The sequence below is a fragment of the Coenobita brevimanus genome, chromosome 51, assembly GCF_032717465.1.
Source record: "Coenobita brevimanus isolate Jiangsu-jjx chromosome 51, ASM3271746v2, whole genome shotgun sequence".
Classification (NCBI taxonomy): domain Eukaryota; kingdom Metazoa; phylum Arthropoda; class Malacostraca; order Decapoda; family Coenobitidae; genus Coenobita; species Coenobita brevimanus.
Genome location: NC_137004.1, coordinates 5,115,528 through 5,135,610, shown reverse-complemented (window position 1 = coordinate 5,135,610; position 20,083 = coordinate 5,115,528). Strand labels below are relative to the sequence as shown.

At 42.7% G+C, this 20,083-nt stretch overlaps 1 protein-coding gene across 1 annotated transcript; it reads right to left on the bottom strand.

Moving 5' to 3' along the window:
* Nucleotides 1-835: 835 nt before the first annotated feature.
* Nucleotides 836-15,249, bottom strand: LOC145400288 (carbohydrate sulfotransferase 12-like). The gene is made up of 4 exons (XM_080272847.1): nucleotides 15,130-15,249; nucleotides 4,071-4,174; nucleotides 3,435-3,590; nucleotides 836-1,100 (listed from the first exon to the last, which is right to left on the bottom strand). Exons 1-4 carry the CDS (start codon nucleotides 15,247-15,249, stop codon nucleotides 836-838), a joined length of 645 nt encoding a protein of 214 aa, XP_080128973.1.
* Between the last annotated feature and the right edge of the window lie 4,834 nt (nucleotides 15,250-20,083).

Genomic DNA, 20,083 nt, shown 5'->3' with positions numbered 1-20,083 from the left:
TTTGGACAGACTGCTAAAGATAGGTACAGCTGTACAAAAAGAGGAAAATGAACAACAGAGAACTTGGAACACTTTTCACATATCATGAGCGTGTAACAGACAAGCAATTTACCAAACATTAGGTACCAAAGCACAATCCTCAAAAACATTGCCTCTGAAGAATAAGGTCTCATTAATTTGTTGCTAAAGTTGCCCCAGGTTCATCTAGACGTGAACCTGACCGGCTTCATGCAGAAAATGTCCTACTGCCGCAATCAACCATCCTCTTTCAGTTGACAGGGAGGGAGATGAAGGACGTCTGTAAAACCTGATGCTGACACAATCCTCTTCCTGCACCCTTCTTGCTAAATGGGATCAGAGCAACCTCCATTAGCAATGCAAATTATGGACAGCTTTTAAAACTATTCAACCTGCCACTAGGTGATTTTGCATAGGTTACGAGAGATGCATCAAGTTGAAAGGGTAGGAAACCGTTTCGTAAACCCTTCCAGTATAAGGTCGACTTTTCCTTGCAACTGCCACACACTTTTTGTTGCGGAGGGGCGGGGAAGGGGGTGCTTAGAAGAGACTCCTCAGCCTGAAGAGATTTACTTATTCAATTAAACCTTTAGGCTGTGAATGACCTACTGTTTACTTTACTTTGGTTAATGACAAATTTTACTGATGTATTTAAGAGAAATCCAGGGTACAAAAATTGTTTAAAAATATCATGGTTAACTTTTCGCAGAGAATAAAGTACTTCGAGTCATATCCCAACTTAGGATGGGCGATTTAAGTGCTCACAGAAACTCCCCTAAGGGTCAATTCTTACGACCAATATGAAAGACGAAAATGTTTACTTCTTGTTGCTGTGTTGACTGAGGTTGATGGTGGAGATGTTGAGTGAGGAGGCGAGGAAGGCGAGGTCCTCACTGAAGGTCTCCAGCATGAGCACGTATTGGTACGGGACTCGGCAGGGGGAGCACGTACGGCCGATCGGGAGCCAGTGCCTCTCTGTTGGTTTCTTGTCCAGTGCGAACTGCACGAATTCTGCAAAGGACACCTGCAATGGCGGCCGCGTGCTTTTGTGCAGGTACCTGAGCGCCGGCTTCCAGAAAAACCTGTAATCCAAAAGAACTCTTGCCAATGCTAACTATGCAGTGAATGTCCTTACGGTGGAAGGGATGAAGATAGTGTATATGGGCTGTATCTACAAGGAGGGAGTGTACAGGCGTGAGAAGCGTACGGGAGAAAACAAAATGAGGTTAAAAGAACAGTATTGGTGCACTAGAGGATATAAAAGACAGGGTCGACAAAACCATTGAGGAATGTCAGAGGATTAAAAAAAAAATCTGGATGAGAGTCAATACTACGAGGAAAATGCAAAAACAAATTAAAGATTGCCAACATGTCCACGGGAATACACGATAGTCTCCACACAGCTAAAGTACACCGACACTAATGAACATAAAAGGGTATTAGATCTGAAACTCTGTGCCGGTGCAGTTTGACCTCTGACCCCGAAAAACCCTTTAAAAAACCTAGGCCAAAAAAAAAAAAAGGTATCTGAGGGGTTTTCTTCAGGGAATAATGATATCAAATTTGAACAGAATTAGAAACAAAAGAAAGGAATCCAACTGAAAAGCGTTTGGATGAATGAAGAAGAAAGTAACAGAGCAAATACAGTAGGTCTCCATCACAGTTAGAAGACTCGGTAAAATAGTAATGGGACTGTAAAACGTTGTAACAGATTCTGATAAAAGTGAAACAGAGATGCTGAGAGAATTTACAGAAACGTTAGAATGTAAATACCGAGAATATTGGTTACTGCTGATTTTCACGATATGTAGGCTGCTGGGTACGATAAGGTAGGAAAAGAGGAAGCAGACGAAGTGTTAACAGGAAGCAGACGAAGCAGACGAAGTGTTAACAGGAAGCAGAGGAAGTGTTTATTGGTAGCAGAGGAAGTGTTTACAGAAAATGAAATGTTTGAAATCAGTATGAATGGGGCTGTAAAAAGTGCCTCGAGAATGGGGAGAGGGGGGGGGTTACTGCTTTGTGGAATGATAAATTGGACCTTTCCTTTGTGTCCTACTGTTATAAGGTACGGCGAGGATTAATGAAGCAGGTATTATGAGGCTGTTGAAAGGTCGGGGCAATTAAAGTTTACGTTCATATAAAGATACTGTTTACGGTATGCAATTCATGTGAAACAGGGGGCTTCGTATCATCTTTTCCTCTGATATTTATTTTGCACATTGCACCTTAAAATTCTCTTGCAGACGTGGGACGGAGATGAAAGGAAAAATGGGTGAAAAGAGGCGTGTTTATTCCCCACTGGTTTCGCCTACGGATAGTGCTGTTACCGATACGATTCGCCAAACCGATATTTCGCCGATACTTGCATTTTATTCCAATACCGAACCGATACCGATATTTACGGTCGATATTGATTTCTCGGATATGGACGGAAGAAAAAGTAAAATGTTCTTTATTGATGTTTCCGTACATTGTTTTGCCCGACTTTGCGTGAAAATGTTGTTACCTTGACACTGTTTTGCAGCTTAATAGACTTGCTGAAAATTATTAAAGGGTCAGAATAAAATGTGTGTGTGTGTGTGTGTGTGTGTGTGTGTGTGTGTGTGTGTGTGTGTGTAGTAGGTAAATGGTGTAAACACGCTGTCGACATAAGAGTGAACTGCCTAAAATCATTAGGTCTTATATTTTTTATCTAGTCGCAATATTTACCGTCAGTCTTCTCACCGCAGTCTAAATAAAGAGGTGATTTACTGTATATTATAGGAGAGACGGCAGTAGATGGGGGTAGTAATGGGATAGTAACTCTGGGACAGCGGGATGAACGACATTTGGAGATTTCGATCATTCGCAGCTTCTACACCAAAACAATCCTTTAGTTGACAGATAAACATTACACTACATGTCTAATAAAAGGCTGGGAATCTATGGCCGCTTCTCTGTCATCAATACATCACAGATCCGGGAACCTGTGAACTGAAGGGTCAACAGTGCTGGATTCTGTTTAAGTCAGATCCACGTTCAGGTGTCTATCTTGTTGGTGTGTTTACATGCTAAATATTACTTTTCGAGGCTGGATCACCTCTTGCAATGAACATCACCTGTAAATATTAACTGTAGCTGCTAGGTATGTGGCATGAAATCGCTGAATGACGAGCTTTCAATTGCCCTAATCCTCCTCACTTTCCAAGCCAAACAACGGCGGCGATACATGAACAGGTAAGTTTCACCTGTCTGGTTTATACAGACTAACGAATACTAACGATAGAAGGGGGATTGGTAACGGCAACTCAATAGAAAATCTGGGAAATCTTCAGCTGACAGGTATAGATGGACAGACTATAGCGTAAGACGAAAAAAGACAATGATGATGATGATGATGATGATGAGACTATAAGGTAAGATACGGTAATTCTCACCTGTAATGCCCTGCTGACTGCGGCGCTTCCAACTTGCGACCGTCAGCGAACTTGTCCCTGAAGGCCGACACGAGGCGAGAGAGAGGGTGTCTGACCGTTACGACCGTCACAGCGGACTTGAGGCGTCTCTTCGTCTCCTCCGTCCCCAGCACGTCCCTGGCAACACCATGTCACTGAGGGTCGTTTCTAAGGGTCGTGCATTTTACAGCTTTGGAGGTACTCTTACACCTTCTCCTTAGCGAATTAATTTGCACACTAGGCCTTGCTATGGGAAGTTGCGTATCACTTTAATACATCTACCTGTTTTTCCTGTTTTTCCACTGCCTTTCCCCTACCATTCTCCTATTTCTCCGATTTTTTCCCTGTTTTTCCTCTACCTTTCCCCTACCCTCACCTTATCCTTTCCCTGCGTTTCCCAGTTTACCCTACCATTCTCCTGTTTTTCCCCCTGCCTTTCCCCTACCATTCTACTGTTTTTCCCCCCTGCTTTACCCTAACATTCTCCTATTATTCCCCCCTGCCTTTCCCCTACTTTTTCCCCTGCCTTTCCCCTACCATTTTACTGTTTTTCCGCTGCCTTTCTCCCACTTTTCCCCTGCCTTTCCCCCACTCTTCCCCTGCCTTTTCCCCCCTTACCTTGCCAAGACCCTGCTTTTCCAGTACTTGGTGTGGAAATCCGTGATGTTGGGGTGGAGGCCGCGCATGTGGATGAGATGCGCCAGCCACGTGGAGGAGGCGACCTGGGAATACAACAGGGAATACAAACTGGGAATACAACAAGGAATACAACCTGAGAATACAACACAGATGCTAGGCTGGGGAAGGGAATACAACCTGAGAATACAACACAGATGCTAGGCTGGGGAAGGGAATACAACCTGACAATACAACACAGATGCTAGGCTGGGGAAGGGAATACAACCTGACAATACAACACAGATGCTAGGCTGGGGAAGGGAATACAACCTGACAATACAACACAGATGCTAGGCTGGGGAAGGGAATACAACCTGACAATACAACACAGATGCTAGGCTGGGGAAGGGAATACAACCTGACAATACAACACAGATGCTAGGCTGGGGAAGGGAATACAACCTGACAATACAACACACATGTTAAGGAATACAAGCTGGGAATACAAAAGGAATACAACACGGATGCTGGGCTAGGGAAGGGAATACAACCTGGGAATACAAACTAGGAATACAACAAGGAATACAACCTGGGAATACAACCTGGGAATACAACCTGGGAATACAACAAGAAATACAAACTGAGAATACAACAGGGAATACAACAAGGAATACACCTGGGAATACAACAGGGAATACAAACTGAGAATACAACACTGGGAATACAACAGGGAATACAACCTAGGAACACAACCTGGAATAAAGGGTCAAAACAAATCGCTAGGGAAGACGTGTTAAGACATTTCCAAACCCACCTAGAGCATTTTTTTTCTCCTCTTTAACTGCTACGATTTCTCTGGGCTGAAAAAAATCGTCTAGTTTTACCCTAATGATGTTATATAAAGTTACAGATACACAGACCATACAGACCTAGGGGTACCAATGGCTGGGGAAGCATTATTAGTGATTTTGTAATTGTTTTTGATGTCGCTGATTGCTAGGATTAATTTTAGTTCCATAAATTTTTCTAGTGTTGCCCAAAACAGAAAAACCAATTGTTAAAAAAAAAGTAAAGACTGTATTTAATATTCTTTTACCCAGCCTTCATTGGGAAAATAGATAGGTATGATGATGATGACGACGATGACGACGACGACGACGACGACGACGATGATGACGACGATGATGACGACGACGACGACGACGACGACGATGATGACGACGACGACGACGACGATGATGACGACGACGACGACGACGATGATGACGACGACGACGATGATGATAATGATGATGGTGACGATTCTGCTGCTGCTGTTACTGAGGCACTCCTTTTGCTGATTACGGTTCCCTTATAAATACCACCACAACAACTTCTTCAATAAGAGGTTTCTCCTATTTTATACCAGGATTTTATTCAGCTTTAGACAGACCTTAGACGATTTCCTTCAGCTTATAGAAGGGGCGTCTGGCAATATGGAGGTCCCAGACAAATTTCACTACCACCTTTGGAACGAGAGGTGTATTAATAAACTAAAAAAAATCGTCTGGTGATGAGAATAACCAAGAAAAAACAAGAAATAACCAAGAAATAATCAAGAAAAAACAAGAAATAACCAAGAAAAAACAAGAAATAACCAAGAAAAAACTAAGAAATAACCAAGAAAAAACAAGAAATAACCAAGAAAAAAGAAATAACCGAGAAATAACCAAGAAATAAACCAAGAAAACGAGAAATAACAAATATATAACCACGAAAAAAAAGAAATAAACCAAGAAAAACAAGAAATAACCACGAAAAACAACAAATAACCAAGAAAAAGTAATAACCAAAAAAAAAGAAGAAATTAAGAAACAAACAACAAATAACCAAGAAAAAACAAGAAATACCCAAGAAAAAACAAGAAATACCCAAGAAAAAACAAGAAATACCCAAGAAAAAACAAGAAGTAACCAAGAAAAAACAAGAAGTAACCAAGAAATAACCAAGAAAAAACAAGAAATACCAAAGAAAAAACAAGAAATAACCAAGAAAAAACAAGAAATAACCAAGAAAAAACAAGAAGTAACCAAGAAATAACCAAGAAAAAACAAGAAATGACCAAGAAAAAAAACAAGAAATAACCAAGAAATAAAGAAATAACCAAGAAAAAACAAGAAATAACCAAGAAATAAACCAAGAAATAACCAAGAAAATACACCACTGTAGTGAAGGGGTTATGATGAGAAAATGGCCGTAGGTCCAAGATAAGGCCGTACTGTGAGAGCCTGTGTCTTCCAATCACCTGGTTTCAATTACCTTTCCTACTTATCACACACCTGTCACAAACCTTCACCTTAAACCCATCACCCCTATGACGTATCTTACACTGAGGAATGGAGAATGGGAGGCTGACTGGGAGAGAGTATGCGAATGAGAGGCAGAGGAGACTGAGGAGGAGATGGAGGTATGAGGCGGAAAGATACTGTATACAGGTGAGATGTGAGATGAAGGGAGTGCAGCCTGATAGCATGGAAAAGGCTGATATGGAGGAGATTCTTGTGGGAAATTCTTGCTTTCTTCAGCATAGGAAAGATCTCAAGAAATATAGTCAAAGATGTCTTCCTAAATTCAATATAAAATCGAAAGTATGAAGCTAGATTAAACCAAAAGTGAAATGAGCAGGTAGCATGTTTTACTTTCATATCTTAAAGTGTGTGTGTGTGTGTGTGTGTGTGTGTGTGTGTGTGTGTGTGTGTGTGTGTGTGTGTGTGTGTAATTCACCGGGTCGGTCAGGCTCACTTGATGGTCGTGATTGTCAGCTTTTACCCTCCCGGAAGGGAGCTGAGAGCTCATATAGTCCGATCTAAGGGCAAGGCTGTGACCTTCACACACGCACACACCCGTCCCCTTGCTCAAGGGGGACAGTAACCACCCACTTCGTCAGTGAAACTTTTCGCAACCTGAGCGAGGCGCGAACTCCCGTCCACCAGTTGGCAAGCGGGAACGTTACCACTGCACCAGCGAGCGGTATGTGTGTGTGTGTGTGTGTGTGTGTGTGTGTGTGTGTGTGTGTGTGTGTGTGTGTGTTTTATCACTAAGTATCACGGCATCTATAAAAATACACCTGCTACATTCACACAAGAGTCACACCACTACCACACCACCAATAACCACACCACCACCACACCAGTCACACCACCACCACACCACCCACAACCACACCACTACCACACCACCCTCTAACACGCCACAAAGTATCATCCCACACGACGTCACACCTGCCACTAAACTGAACACCTGTGAGGAAAGGTCGTAGGTGTATTCCGAGTAAATTACCTGGGTGATCTATGGGTCCGCTGCCACACCTGTCTCATGCAGAAGACTACACCTGTCTACTGCACCATACTTGTCTTTCATGCACATCTGCCTCTCATGTGCAATACTTTTCTCATCCACCACAACTTTCTCATTCACCACACCTGTCTCATGCATGCATCACTCTTGTCTCTCATGCACATCTGTATCAAACGCCACACCTTCCTCATTCACCACACCTGTCTCATGCACCACACCTGTCTTATGCATCACATCTGTCTCATGCACCACACCTATCTCATGCGTCACACCTGTCTCATGCACCACACCTGTCTCATGCACCACACCTGTCTCATGCACCACACCAGGAAAGTGAGAGAGGAGGGGAGCCAGGAGGGATGTAGAGAGAAAGGGAGGTAGAAGGAAAGGGAGTGAAGAAAGAAGGGGAAGACGGGGGAAAGGAAGGAGAAAAGGCAAGAGAGAGAAGAGGGGAGGGAGAGAGAAGGGAAGGGTGGGAAGAAAAAAGGGAGAGACGATTGAGGGCAGGGAAAGAGGAGGGAAGGGAGAGAAAAGGGAAGAGAGAAAGGAGAGAAGGAAGAGACGAAGAAAAGGGAAAAGGAGGGAAGTTAGTGAGGAGAGAAGGGCGAGAGGAGGAAAGGGAGTAAAGAAGGACGGAAGAGAGGAGGGAAGGGGGAGAACAGGAAAGGGAGAGAGGAGAGGAGGGCAGGAAAGAAGGGGGGAAATGAAGTTGGGGGAAGAGAGGGCAGAGGAGTCAAGGGAACGAGAAAGGGGGAAGCAGAGTGGAAAGGAGAGATGGGAAGAAGGATAAAGAGAAGAGAAGAGAAGAATAAGAGGGAGAGGAAGAAGGTGAGAGGATGGAGATGACAACAAAGGGGAGAGGACGAGAGGAGGATAGCGAGAGGACAGATGAGAAGAGGTGGACAGCCGAAAGGAAGGAAGGAAAATGATCTAAACGCAATGCACGAGAAACAACAACTATCATACGCTTTTCCTGAGCAATGGATCATGAAACTCGCACAAAATATTCTATAAATCTGTGTCAGGCTCCAAAGATGACAAGAGTAGGTTTCAAGATATAACTCTCACTCTCTCTCTCTCTCTCTCTCTTTACGAGGCGGATCCAGATTTAGTCTATGTCCGAAATTACCCAAAGATTTTCTGGTCGATATTCCGTATACTTTGCCTCGGTGTCATTTTCCAAGGTTACAAGGCTGCTCACATTTCCCTCAATTTTATTTTCCGGTGTACAGAATAAATAAGTAAACAAACTCACATGTGCAGTCGTCCTATTCATCATTTCATTTACCCACGCCCAGTCAGGTAATATTTATTCCAACGTGTGTGTGTGTGTGTGTGTGTGTGTGTGTGTGTGTGTGTGTGTGTGTGTGTGTGTGTGTGTGTGTGTGTGTGTGTGTGTGTGTGTGTGTGTGTGTGTGTGAGAGAGAGAGAGAGAGAGAGAGTAATTATACCTTTGGGGTGACGCAGACGATGAGGTTATGTGAGGGTGCGTAGTAGGTAAAATCCTTGAGGGTTCTTCTAAGGGAGAGACGAGGCCTTCCAACACATATTTGCTTCAATCGAGATGCTCTTTCTTGCATCCTATGGCCAACTGAGGTCTGGCGCTGAGTGAGGTTGGGTGCTGTGTGCTGATCTATAGTGCTGTTGCCTAAGTTTTTGAGGTGGTGATGGGCTGTGGTGGTGTCGAGTGTGATGTGGTGGTGGTGGATGGTGGTGTTATGATGGTAGTTACTGATATTGCTGGTGAGGTGGTTGGTCCTACTGGATGTGGTGTGAGTGGATGTGGTGTGAGTGGATGTGGTTTGGGTGGAGGTGGTGTTGTGGTGGATGGTTTGGGCTGTAACGGACTGGTCGTGAGTGTTTTTGTTTGTGAAGTTGCTGTGATGGTGGGCATTGTTGGCTGTGATGTTGTGAGTGTAGGTGATATTGTGGTGGTGCTGCATCGAGTTCGTACTCCTCACACTAACGTGGAAAGATCCGCTTGTTAATTCGGTTGTTGTGTTGGATATCTGCGCTTCTCCCTCAACAAAAATACTTTCACGTCGATGAGTAGGGTGTGTTGTGGTGTGGCGAGACTCTGGCAGGGGGTCGAGGTAGGGTACGGGTACGATATGCAGGAAATGAGCGAGATAAAGCAGGAAGACTGAAGAGACTCCTGTGAGGATTAAAACACTCTTCACCCCAAATTTCATCGTGAATTTAGAGAGCGCCGGACCTTGTGCTCAATACTTTACTCCTCAAGATCATCAGCAGTCGTCCCAACCCTGCAGGTGAACGGGCAGGCTGGCTGAACTTAGTAACTCCTTAAATACAGCTGCATTTCCTGTGACAAATTCGCAACCTCACAATTCCTTCAAAACAGACGTGGCGCTTAGCATAACAAGTTGTATATCAAGACGATGTATGCTGGGCTGTACACATGTTTTCTTGGGCAATACAGCGAATGCACATGTCGACCCAATCACCCGAGTGTATGATGCTCGTAGATATGTCACGGAAAACTAAGATGCAGGGAGAGGCATAGATATGTCGGAACCAATGGAGGATAGTTCGGGGGAAACGATGATAAATGTGACGGAAACAATAAGTCAACTGAAAGGGCAATGAGAGGTGTGTGAAGGACGTCAGGAGATCAAGGTGCAAGGATGGTGTTGAAAAATATATGATCTGAGAAGGATTAAAAAAAAAAAAAAAAATATGTTGATACAAAATGGACTAAGGCAAACCAAATCAATGAGAATAAAGTGATGCGTGATGGAGAAGAGCAAGATAAAATTGAGAATGAGTACACCGCAAAAACGGAGTGGTTCAAGACAGACTAGAGCAAATCAAAATAATCGGAAAAGAATAATGCGAGAGGAAGACAAGACATGGAAAAGGGACTGGTATGGGCATGCTAAAGAGGAGAGGGAGTGTGTGAGAGTGTGGTATGGGGGAAGGGAGGCAACTAACTGGTGTCAAAGCTGAAGGCTGGAGGGAATGAGCCCTACTTTTAGCCTAGAGCAAAGGTTAACACACACCTGTGGCACACCTACTTAACACCTTCAGTACAGATGTCGTTTTTTACACCTCATGTTTCTTAACCACTAGTTTGTATTGAGCTTAGGAGAGAATTAGAAGTTAGCTAGAAAAACTCACGACTGGAGGGGTTAATTACAGCCTTGATTAACCCACTAACTCTTAAAAAAATAAATAAATAAATGAACTTCCTTAAGCTCAATAAAATTATCAGGTGGTATCGTAATGAAAATAGAGACTGAAGGATTAAAAAAAGACTGACAGACCATAAAAAAGGCAGCGTAGAGACAGTAAATACTTTCGTATATTACATCTCCAGACAGACAGACAGACACGGAAAGAAGATGGTGGAAGTCTTACATACAAACCTGCAGCAAGAAGGGGGAAACTGAACAACAAAAATGATCTGACTTAATATCATCTCACCTCATCTCGGCTGAACTTATCCTAAACGAGAGCACATTTATATATCAAATTTCGTCTGGGGTTTACTGCTTTATAATCATTTTTCTTAATTTACGAGACTTAAAATGGCCACAGCTCACGTTTACATTTTTCTCAGGTGCTGGAAACTGAGTAGGATTCAATTCCCTTTCATTCATCTAATCCTTACTCGAATCTCAGAGCCTGCCCAATCAGTGCTGGTGATCAATGGATGTTTTGTGTTGAAATAAGTCACTATCTTGTTGCAACGTCCTTACACTATACTTATACTGAGATTCTAGTTTTCAAATCTTTTCCAGATAGCCTCATATAAAATTAATTAAACGTTTTACATGAAGTTTATTAACAGTACCTAAATTGCCCGATGGGATATTTACAGAAAGGCCCCATATAAAATTAATTACACTTTTTGCACTGAATTTTATATATAACACCTGAATTACCTGAAGGAGTATGATGGAGATTTTTTGATGGTGTTGTGATACATGAAAGCTACCTGTACATTAAGATTTCTCTCCCTCTCTCTCTCTCTCTCTCTCTCTCTCTCTCTCTCGCCATTTTTTTAGAGATCATTTTTTTTTCATGGAAGGGAAGGACACTGTTTCCTGACTGGTTTAGAATTTTGACTTACTAATTCTACCTCCATAGAAGCGTTTATTTTCTTTATTACAACACTGGGATAATATACTGAGTGAATATTTTAGCTTTTATCCCAGTGTTCTGAATCTTTTTTATCTCATATCCAAAAATTCGGGGTCTGAAATCCTGTATGCCCTCAAGTACAGTGACATTAAAATACAAGGTTACCTAACACCTCTTCTTCAGCAGTTTATTCTCTATATTGCAAACAGATGTTCATTTGCATCTACAACTTTGCTTTGTTGATATATGTTGCACTAATATTACAAAAAGGGGAGAGTAATATGTGATCTGTAAAATATTACAAAAAGGGAAAATAATGTGTGATAGCCAAAACAAATCGCTTAGACAGAGGCGTCACGATATTCTCATAGTCAACTACAGTCAATTCTTTTTAACTAGGTGAGGATTTTCGTGCTTTTGCAGGATATTTCACACAGCTCACTGGCAGCAGACAATACGACGGCTTTACATCCACTTCACTGCACTTCTTCGTGACTACAACCACATTCCTGGGTTAATCTCTTCTCACACCCCAGCGTTGAAGAGAGAGAGAGGGCAATTTTACATCCAGTTAAAGTGAAGAGAGTATAAAAATAAGGAGCAAAAAATGACGATGGCCAAACGCAGTGGAACCAGGTGGGGCGTTACAGCAAACTTCGCGGCCCTTGTCCCTTAGCGATTGATTAAACATATTCCACCTTAATGATCTCTCTCTCTCTCTCTCTCTCTCTCTCTCTCTCTGTATATCTGGCACTGGACTTCCACATTAAGTCAAGGCAGCTCATGGCTACGTCACACATTCAGAGAGCTGGCACCTACTTATCACCCACACTTGACGGGTTGACAGTTGAAATTTATTATACGTAAACAACGTTCTTTCATAAAAATAAGCCTAATCGTATTCACGCTTCGATCTAACATTACATCGCGATGATCTAGGCCTTCCAAAATGACTAAAAAGCGAGATGCGGCACCCTATCCCTGACTGGCTCCTACGTCATCACTCACCTGGACGCCACCTGGACAGCTAACAGTTTAACGAGAAGATATAATTGTTGTTCACCCTCACGAAAAAATATGGGCACTCTTACAGCACGTATCATTCTGCAACATGGATGAAGCACTGTGACTTGCGGGGACATCCTGTAATTATAAGTGCAAATATTTGGTAATTATTAGAACTCAGTATTGCAAAAAAGATTCACTTACTGGATGATGTATGTTCTGAGGCACCACATTTATAGACTCATGTGTGTCTTCGGAACTTGCATTTTCACAGCCATCGTACCCAAAGGGGGCGATAATTTTCTTTTTGGGGGGGTGTACAGCCCCGGCCAAGCCTCTCACTCTGCTCTATAGTCCAGCAATTATAAGGCTCATCCTTGATATATTGGAAACTTGGTTGGGCCAGGAAGATTAAATATATATAACTTCTTTCCTGACAATCTCAAGACAATTTTATTAATTTTTAGAGGGATTTTTCGAACTGGGGGGCTTTTATATAACCGTCATTAACCTCTTCACTACAACTGGTCTTCCTAAACTGAATAAAATCGTCCATAAATGACAATTAAAGTGGTAAATAAGTATATAATCGGACTGAAAGGGTTATCACGTCCAACGCAGGTAAGGGTGTCAGGAAGCAAGGTTAGGAATCAGTTACAGTATGGAAATAAATCGCTTAGGAATGGGTGTTAGGGAGCAAGGTCAGAAATTAGTTACAATATACAAAATAAATCGCCTAGGAAAGGGTGTTAGGGAGAAAGGTTGGGAATTAGTTACAATATACAAAATAAATCGTCTAGGAATGGGTGTTAGGGAGCAAGGTTAGAAATTAGTTACAATATACAAAATAAATCGCCTAGGACAAGGTGTTAGGGAGAAAGGTTAGGAATTAGTTACAATATACAAAATAAATCGTCTAGGAAAAGGTGTTAAGGAGCAAGGTTAGGAATCAGTTAAAATACGGAAAATAAATCGCTTAGGAATGGGTGTTAGGAGGCAAGGTTAGAAATTAGTTACAATATACAAAATAAATCGCCTAGGAAAGGGTGTTAGGGAGAAAGGTTGGGAATTAGTTACAATACACAAAATAAATCGTCTAGGAAAGGATGTTACGGACCAAGGTTAGAAATCAGTTACAATACGCAAAATAAATCGTCTAGGAAAGGGTGTTAGGGAGCAAGGTTTGAAATTACTCTAATTACAATACACAAAATAAATCGTCTAGAAAAGGGAGTCAAGGGAGCAAGGTTAGGAAATAGTTACAATATGCAAAATAAATCGTCTAGAAAAGGGAGTTAGGAAGCAAGGTTAGGAATTAGTACAATATGCAAACTTAATCGCCTAGGAAAGGGTGTTAGGGAGCAAGGTAAGAAATGGGTAAAATCAGAGGAGTAACTTCAGATTTCAGGCTTTTTGCATGTTTACATACTGCCTGGATTCTACTTAGACAGCAGCAACAACAACAACAACAGCAAAGGCAACAACAACAACAACAACAACAACAGCAGCAGCAGCAAAAGCAATAACAGTAACAACAGCAAAAGCAACAGCAACAACAACACCTGCAGCAACAGCAGCAGCAGGAACAACAAAAGCAACAGCAACAACAATAGCAACAACAACAGCAGTAGCAGCAGCAACAACAACAACAACAAAAGTAACAACAACAACAGCAAAAGCAACAAAAGTAACAATAACAACAGCAACAACAAAAACAGCAATTCCACCTAGAGTTATCATTAAGCTCTATATAAAGGAAAAACAAGGGAAATAAACCACGATTTTACAACTATACTCCTTTTACTCTAACTTGGCCTAAAACTACTATCCCCCCAGTTTGACTTCTGAGTTTTAACAACAGATTAACACTACACTATACGATGCTGGTCACGAAGAAGTGGTACGGTACGGGAAGGATGTAAAGCCGTAGAATTGCCTTTTTAGGTCAATGACTGACATGAAATAAACTGCAAGTGAACAAAAATCTAAGCCAAGTTAGGGTAAAAGGACTACAGTACTTTATACTTCATTGTTCTGTACTGTTTTCGTAATACATCAGACTATACTTCCTTCACTTTAACTTGGCTCAAATTTTCATCCTTTTGCAGCTTATTTCACGTAGGTCAGTGGCGAAAAAAGACAATACTGCGACTCTACATCCTCTCTGTAGCACTTCTTCGTGACCAGCATCATATTTTAGTGTTAATTCATTACTATAGCCCAGCATTCACGATGGACGGATGGTAATTTTAGGCCAAGAAAAAATGAATAGAGTGTAACTGTATAGAAAATTTCGTATCCCGTCAGCATTTCAGGTAGTGCCGGACGAATGGATTTCAAGCACTGTTAGGGAGTCTCATTCTAACTTCATAACCTTCAGAGAGCGCATACCTCCGCCAACGCCTAAACCAGACAACTCAGATCACCACCAACATTTAATCAACTCTTCCTTGGCCGATGACCCACATATCCACAAAATTACACTGAAATCCATCGATAACTTTTTGAGGCACCTAAGTGCGCGTCCACACGTCCTCAAAAATGAGTTGACAACACAGCTGGCAACATGTTTGAATACATGTCTGCAGGAGTATTTGGACAGATGTATGCAAACATGTTTCAGTGCAGCTTCAAACTTGCTGCCTGCAGAGGTGATGGGATTAAGTTTATTCATACGAGGCGGCTGAGAATTGAAGATATTGGCAACATGATCTGGACACTGCTGTTCCATCATGTTTGCAATTCGTTCGTTACTGTGTTATGTACATGTTGCCAGCACTTGATCCAGCCCTTACGGACAAACAAACAGACGGACAAACAGGAGTAAATACATAAACCTCCTCCCGATTTCCTTGGCGACAGTAATTACTAATGTCAATATTGGAGTTTGAGTGTGGGCAGGTGTGGAAAGTTGTGTGTAGTGGCCGGCAGGTGTGGAAAGGTGTCTAGTGGCCGGTAGGTGTAGAAAGGTGTGTGCAGTGGCCGGCAGGTATGGAAAGGTTTAGTGGCCGGCAGGTGTGGAAAGATGCATGTAGTGGCCGGCAGGTGTGGTAAGGTGTGTGTAGTAGCCGGCAGGTGTGGAAAGGTGTGTGCTGTGGCCGATAGGTGTGGAAAGGTTTAGTGGCCCGTAAGTGTGCAAAGGTGTGTGTAGTGGCCGGCAGGTGTGGAAAGGTGTATGTAGTGGCCGGCAGATATGGAAAGGTGTGTGTAGTGGCCGGCAGGTATGGAAAGGTGTGTGTAGTGGCCGGCAGGTATGGAAAGGTGTGTGTAGTGGCCGGCAGGTATGGAAAGGTGTGTGTAGTGGCCGGCAGGTATGGAAAGGTGTGTGTAGTGGCCGGCAGGTATGGAAAGGTGTGTGTAGTGGCCGGTAGGTGTGGAAAGGTGTGTGTAGTGGCCGGCAGGTGTGGAAAGGTGTGTGTAGTGGCCGGCAGGTGTGGAAAGGTGTATGTAGTGGCCGGCAGGTGTGGAAAGGTGTGTCTAGTGGCCGGTAGGTGTGGAAAGGTGAGTCTAGTGGCCACGTACCGTTCTAAATTAGCTTACTCAATGCACCAGCCACCTCCATGACACCAGTACAGCTCAGTCATATCCCAGCTTCCGTGCTTGTGGCCTTCCCTCTCTCTCTCACCTCTTTTACCGATAAGATAAGGGATTCGCAAACGTAAAGGTGGTCCGTATATTGCCCCCCTCCAGTCTAGTGTTCTGCGGGGACGGCTCAGTGTGCTGGTGTGGGGCGCGATGACGTTTTGGGATGCATCGTGAACTTATAAAATCAAACATGCAATTGAAAAAAGTTAAAAAAAAATCTATGAATAATATAAGGGGTTATGGAATTCACAAACACATTTACGATAATTACAATGGATTCCCTATCGTCATTTAGGGCTTCATATTTCCCAACGCCTCTTTCCTAACGATTTATTCTACAAACTACACTTCCATACTCTCTCATATATTTCGTATTGATATTAAACTTACATAAATAACACACCAGGGAGGGCTGAGGTGTACTATGCAAAATAAATCGCTAAGGAAGAGATGTTACGGAGCCTCCTAAGCCACCTGGAATACGGTCCTCTTTTTTTTTTTTTTTTTAAGGAAGTACTAGAAACTAAAGAAAATTATATATACATCACTCTTTCTTTATCTTCCTGGGAAATCAATATTGAGGAAAACAAGACGCGGTGCCAAGGCACAGCCAACCCGTCCCCGGCAGTCATTTTAGTGCTGACGTACAAACACAACAGGATATCTAGTCAATGATGTCACATATCAAATTTGGAGTAAATCGGGTGAAAATTGACGACTTTATGCCGATCTGAAATTTTTGGCCCGACCCCCCCTGACACTGACCCCCCTACCGAGAACTGGGGGGTGACCCCCCTGATGTAATGAGGCATGTTATAGGAAGCAGATTTGAAAGATGCACCTTTAGGGTATGGTTTCATGTCGATATGACGAACTTGAATGGAGTTACGCCTTCAGTGATTTCTTTTTTTTTTTCTTTTTCTTTTTTTTTACATTTCTGGGGCCTAAGCCTCGGCCTTGGCTTAAAAATTAACCATGTGATTAGAAGGTCATAGCCCATCATCCCTGTAGATTTAGTCAAAATCGCACCAGGAGTTTTCGTGTAAAGCTGTTAACAGACAGAAAGACAGACACAGACAAACAGACAGACAAACCAAGTGAAAACAATACCCGTTCCCGAGTCCCTCCAGGGTGAGGACGGGTAATTATCGTGTAACTAAAGCCCTGTCCACACGAGCGGGCAATGCCCGCGGGCACAAGCGAGCAGTTTGCCTGTTGACGGGCTCACCGCTTGTGCCCGCGGGCATTGCCCGCTCGTGTGAACAGGGCTTAAAGATACTGGAATATTTGTTTTTGTAGTATAGGCAAGGACCCATATTCTCGTTGGATGAGGAAGCCCCTTAACACCTTTTCGTAAGCGATTTAATTTGATTATTACACCTTACTGTCCTCTTCTGTATTATATAAACTCTTCCGATGTAACCATACTCCGCATTAACAACGCAAAGAAACAGATTAACTAACCACATTAAAAAATAAATCACTAAGGAAGAGGTGTTAGTGAGCTTCCTTAACCAGCAAGAATACGAGCTCTGGGTTTTCGAATGCGAGTTGCTAAATAATAAAAGTTTTTGAGACCTACTGTTGAGGTTAGGTATCACGAAGGCATATAAAGAAGGATGAATGTAGGCCCCTGAGAGCATAACAGGACACTGATAGATTGATAGACAGACAGACAGATAGACATAGATGGACGGATAGACAGATGGACAGATTGGGATGGACGGACGGACAGACGGGCTTACAGACAGATAGATATGGACATACATACATGCATGCATACATACACACATACAGACAGACAGAAAGACAGGCAGATTGTCAGACACAGGCAGACAGAGAGAGAGACAAACAAACAGACAGGTAGACAGGCACAGACAGACAGACAAATGGACGCAGACAGACGGACAGACAGACATAGACTGGTTGACAGACAGACAGATGGACGGATGAACAGACAGACAGATGGATAGATAGACAGACAGACGTACAGACAGATAGAGACAGACATACAGAGACAGACCCAGCTGTTAATAACCACAGGACAGCATAACAAAAGCCATAGACCTTAAAATCAATAACAAAACGGTGATCCAAAACCAGGAAATAGCAGCAGAAACTCACTGGAAATTCACAGATGAAGAACTCTGAATCAGTCCTACCCAAACATGTCAACTTCCTACAAAAGCTCATCGACTTTGACATAATGCACGGTATCACCTGTGTGCCAGTGGTAATCAACGTCTCTCAGAGTTGCCAATTTACCTGTTCCGTATAATTCCGTATAAATAAACGTGGAAAGAACATGAAATCCTTAAAAACAATAACATCATGTCTACTGCATCACCTCATCATGTGGCAACGCAAAACATGAGCTGCCCGCAAGAAGAAAGTCTTCAAAGTGATTAATTTTTCCTTTTTGAGGTGCTAAATATTATCATACAGCGTTCATACCTGGCTGCACTGGAGAAAGCACAGGTGGAAGGTGCAAAATTCTGCACATTATATATATACCGGTATTTTCATGATATTTTTCAGTTTTAAAAATATCCATTAACTTCTCGGCCATTCTAGAGAGAGAATGGCCTTAACCTCACCTCCTTATCTTTCGTCAGTCATTACCACATCACAAGAGGGTACGACAGATGTTAAGTTTCTGTCAGAGATAAAGTGTTCCACGTTTACCCGGCCAATGATATCTCTCAGCCGTAATGTATGGTCGTGTTTGTGTTCCTGCCAGTCGCACACACACACCAGAACAGTCAAGTCATCCACCTCTTCAGTTTTATCTTGGTTTATTATTGGCCCTACCAGACGATTTTATTCGGTTTATGTTAGACGTTTTGAAGTAGCAGTTACACTCCTTTCACATGAACCTGGCCCAAATTTCCATTCTATTACGGTTTATTTCACTTCAGTGGCATAAAAAAAAAAAACAAAAAAAAAAACAGCGGCTCCACAACCTTTTCGTAGCACTTTTTCGTGACTAGCGACATAGTCTAATGTTAGTCTATTGTTACAGTTCACCCTTCAAGATAAACATATGACATTTTTAGGCCAAGTTAAAGTGAAAAGAGTTTACTAGTTGCAACCTCAGGCTCTCGTCTACACCTGACCCCGGTGGAGTGCAGACTGAAACTGTCCTCCTTCCAAAGTCCACCATCTTCCTTTCCGGGGATATGGAGGGGAGTGAGGGACGTTTGTGTAACCCTGCAGCTCCCCCGCCCGGTCATATTAGTGCCACCGCGTGAAGGCTTCCCTCCTCTGTACCCGCCTCGTAGTGAATGGGGTTAAAGGTGATTGTCTAAGCTTATTCTTACCACCTTCTGAAGATCTGATTCTCTTTTAGGGGTGACGACTCGTGGTGAAGGGGTTAGTGAAGTTTGTTTTTGTCCAATTCGAAAAGTGTATCCTAAACTAAATAAAATCGTCTGGAGATAGAAATAATAATATAAAAACATCGGCATCGGACTGAAAGGGTTAAGAAGAACAAGAGTAGCGAGGAAATGAAAGAGTGAACGGGTGTGGGAATACAGTAGTGTCCCTGTTAAACAACGACCACAGAACAGGGCACAGAACACAGGTCAGAGGACACAGAAAAAAGCTCAAACAAGAGACAGCACAAGTGTGACTTAAAAGTGTGTGGATATCGCCAATCATAGAGTACAAGTGTGGCGTACAAGCGCGACAGAACAGGGGTCAGAAGACACAGAACAAAGCCCAAACAACAGACAGAGCACAAGTGTGACGGACAAGTGTGTGGATATCGCCAATGATAGGGTAAAAGTGTGAAGTCCAAGTGTGACAGAACATAGGTTAGAGGACACAGAACAAAGCCCAAACAAGAGCATAAGTGTGACGTACAAGTGTGAGGATATCGCCAATCATCGAGAAGTCAATAGCCTGCAGCGAGGAGGCATTTCAAAGACGAAGAGATAGTAAAAGGTTTGATGGCCTACCGATAGACTGAGATAAACAACTGA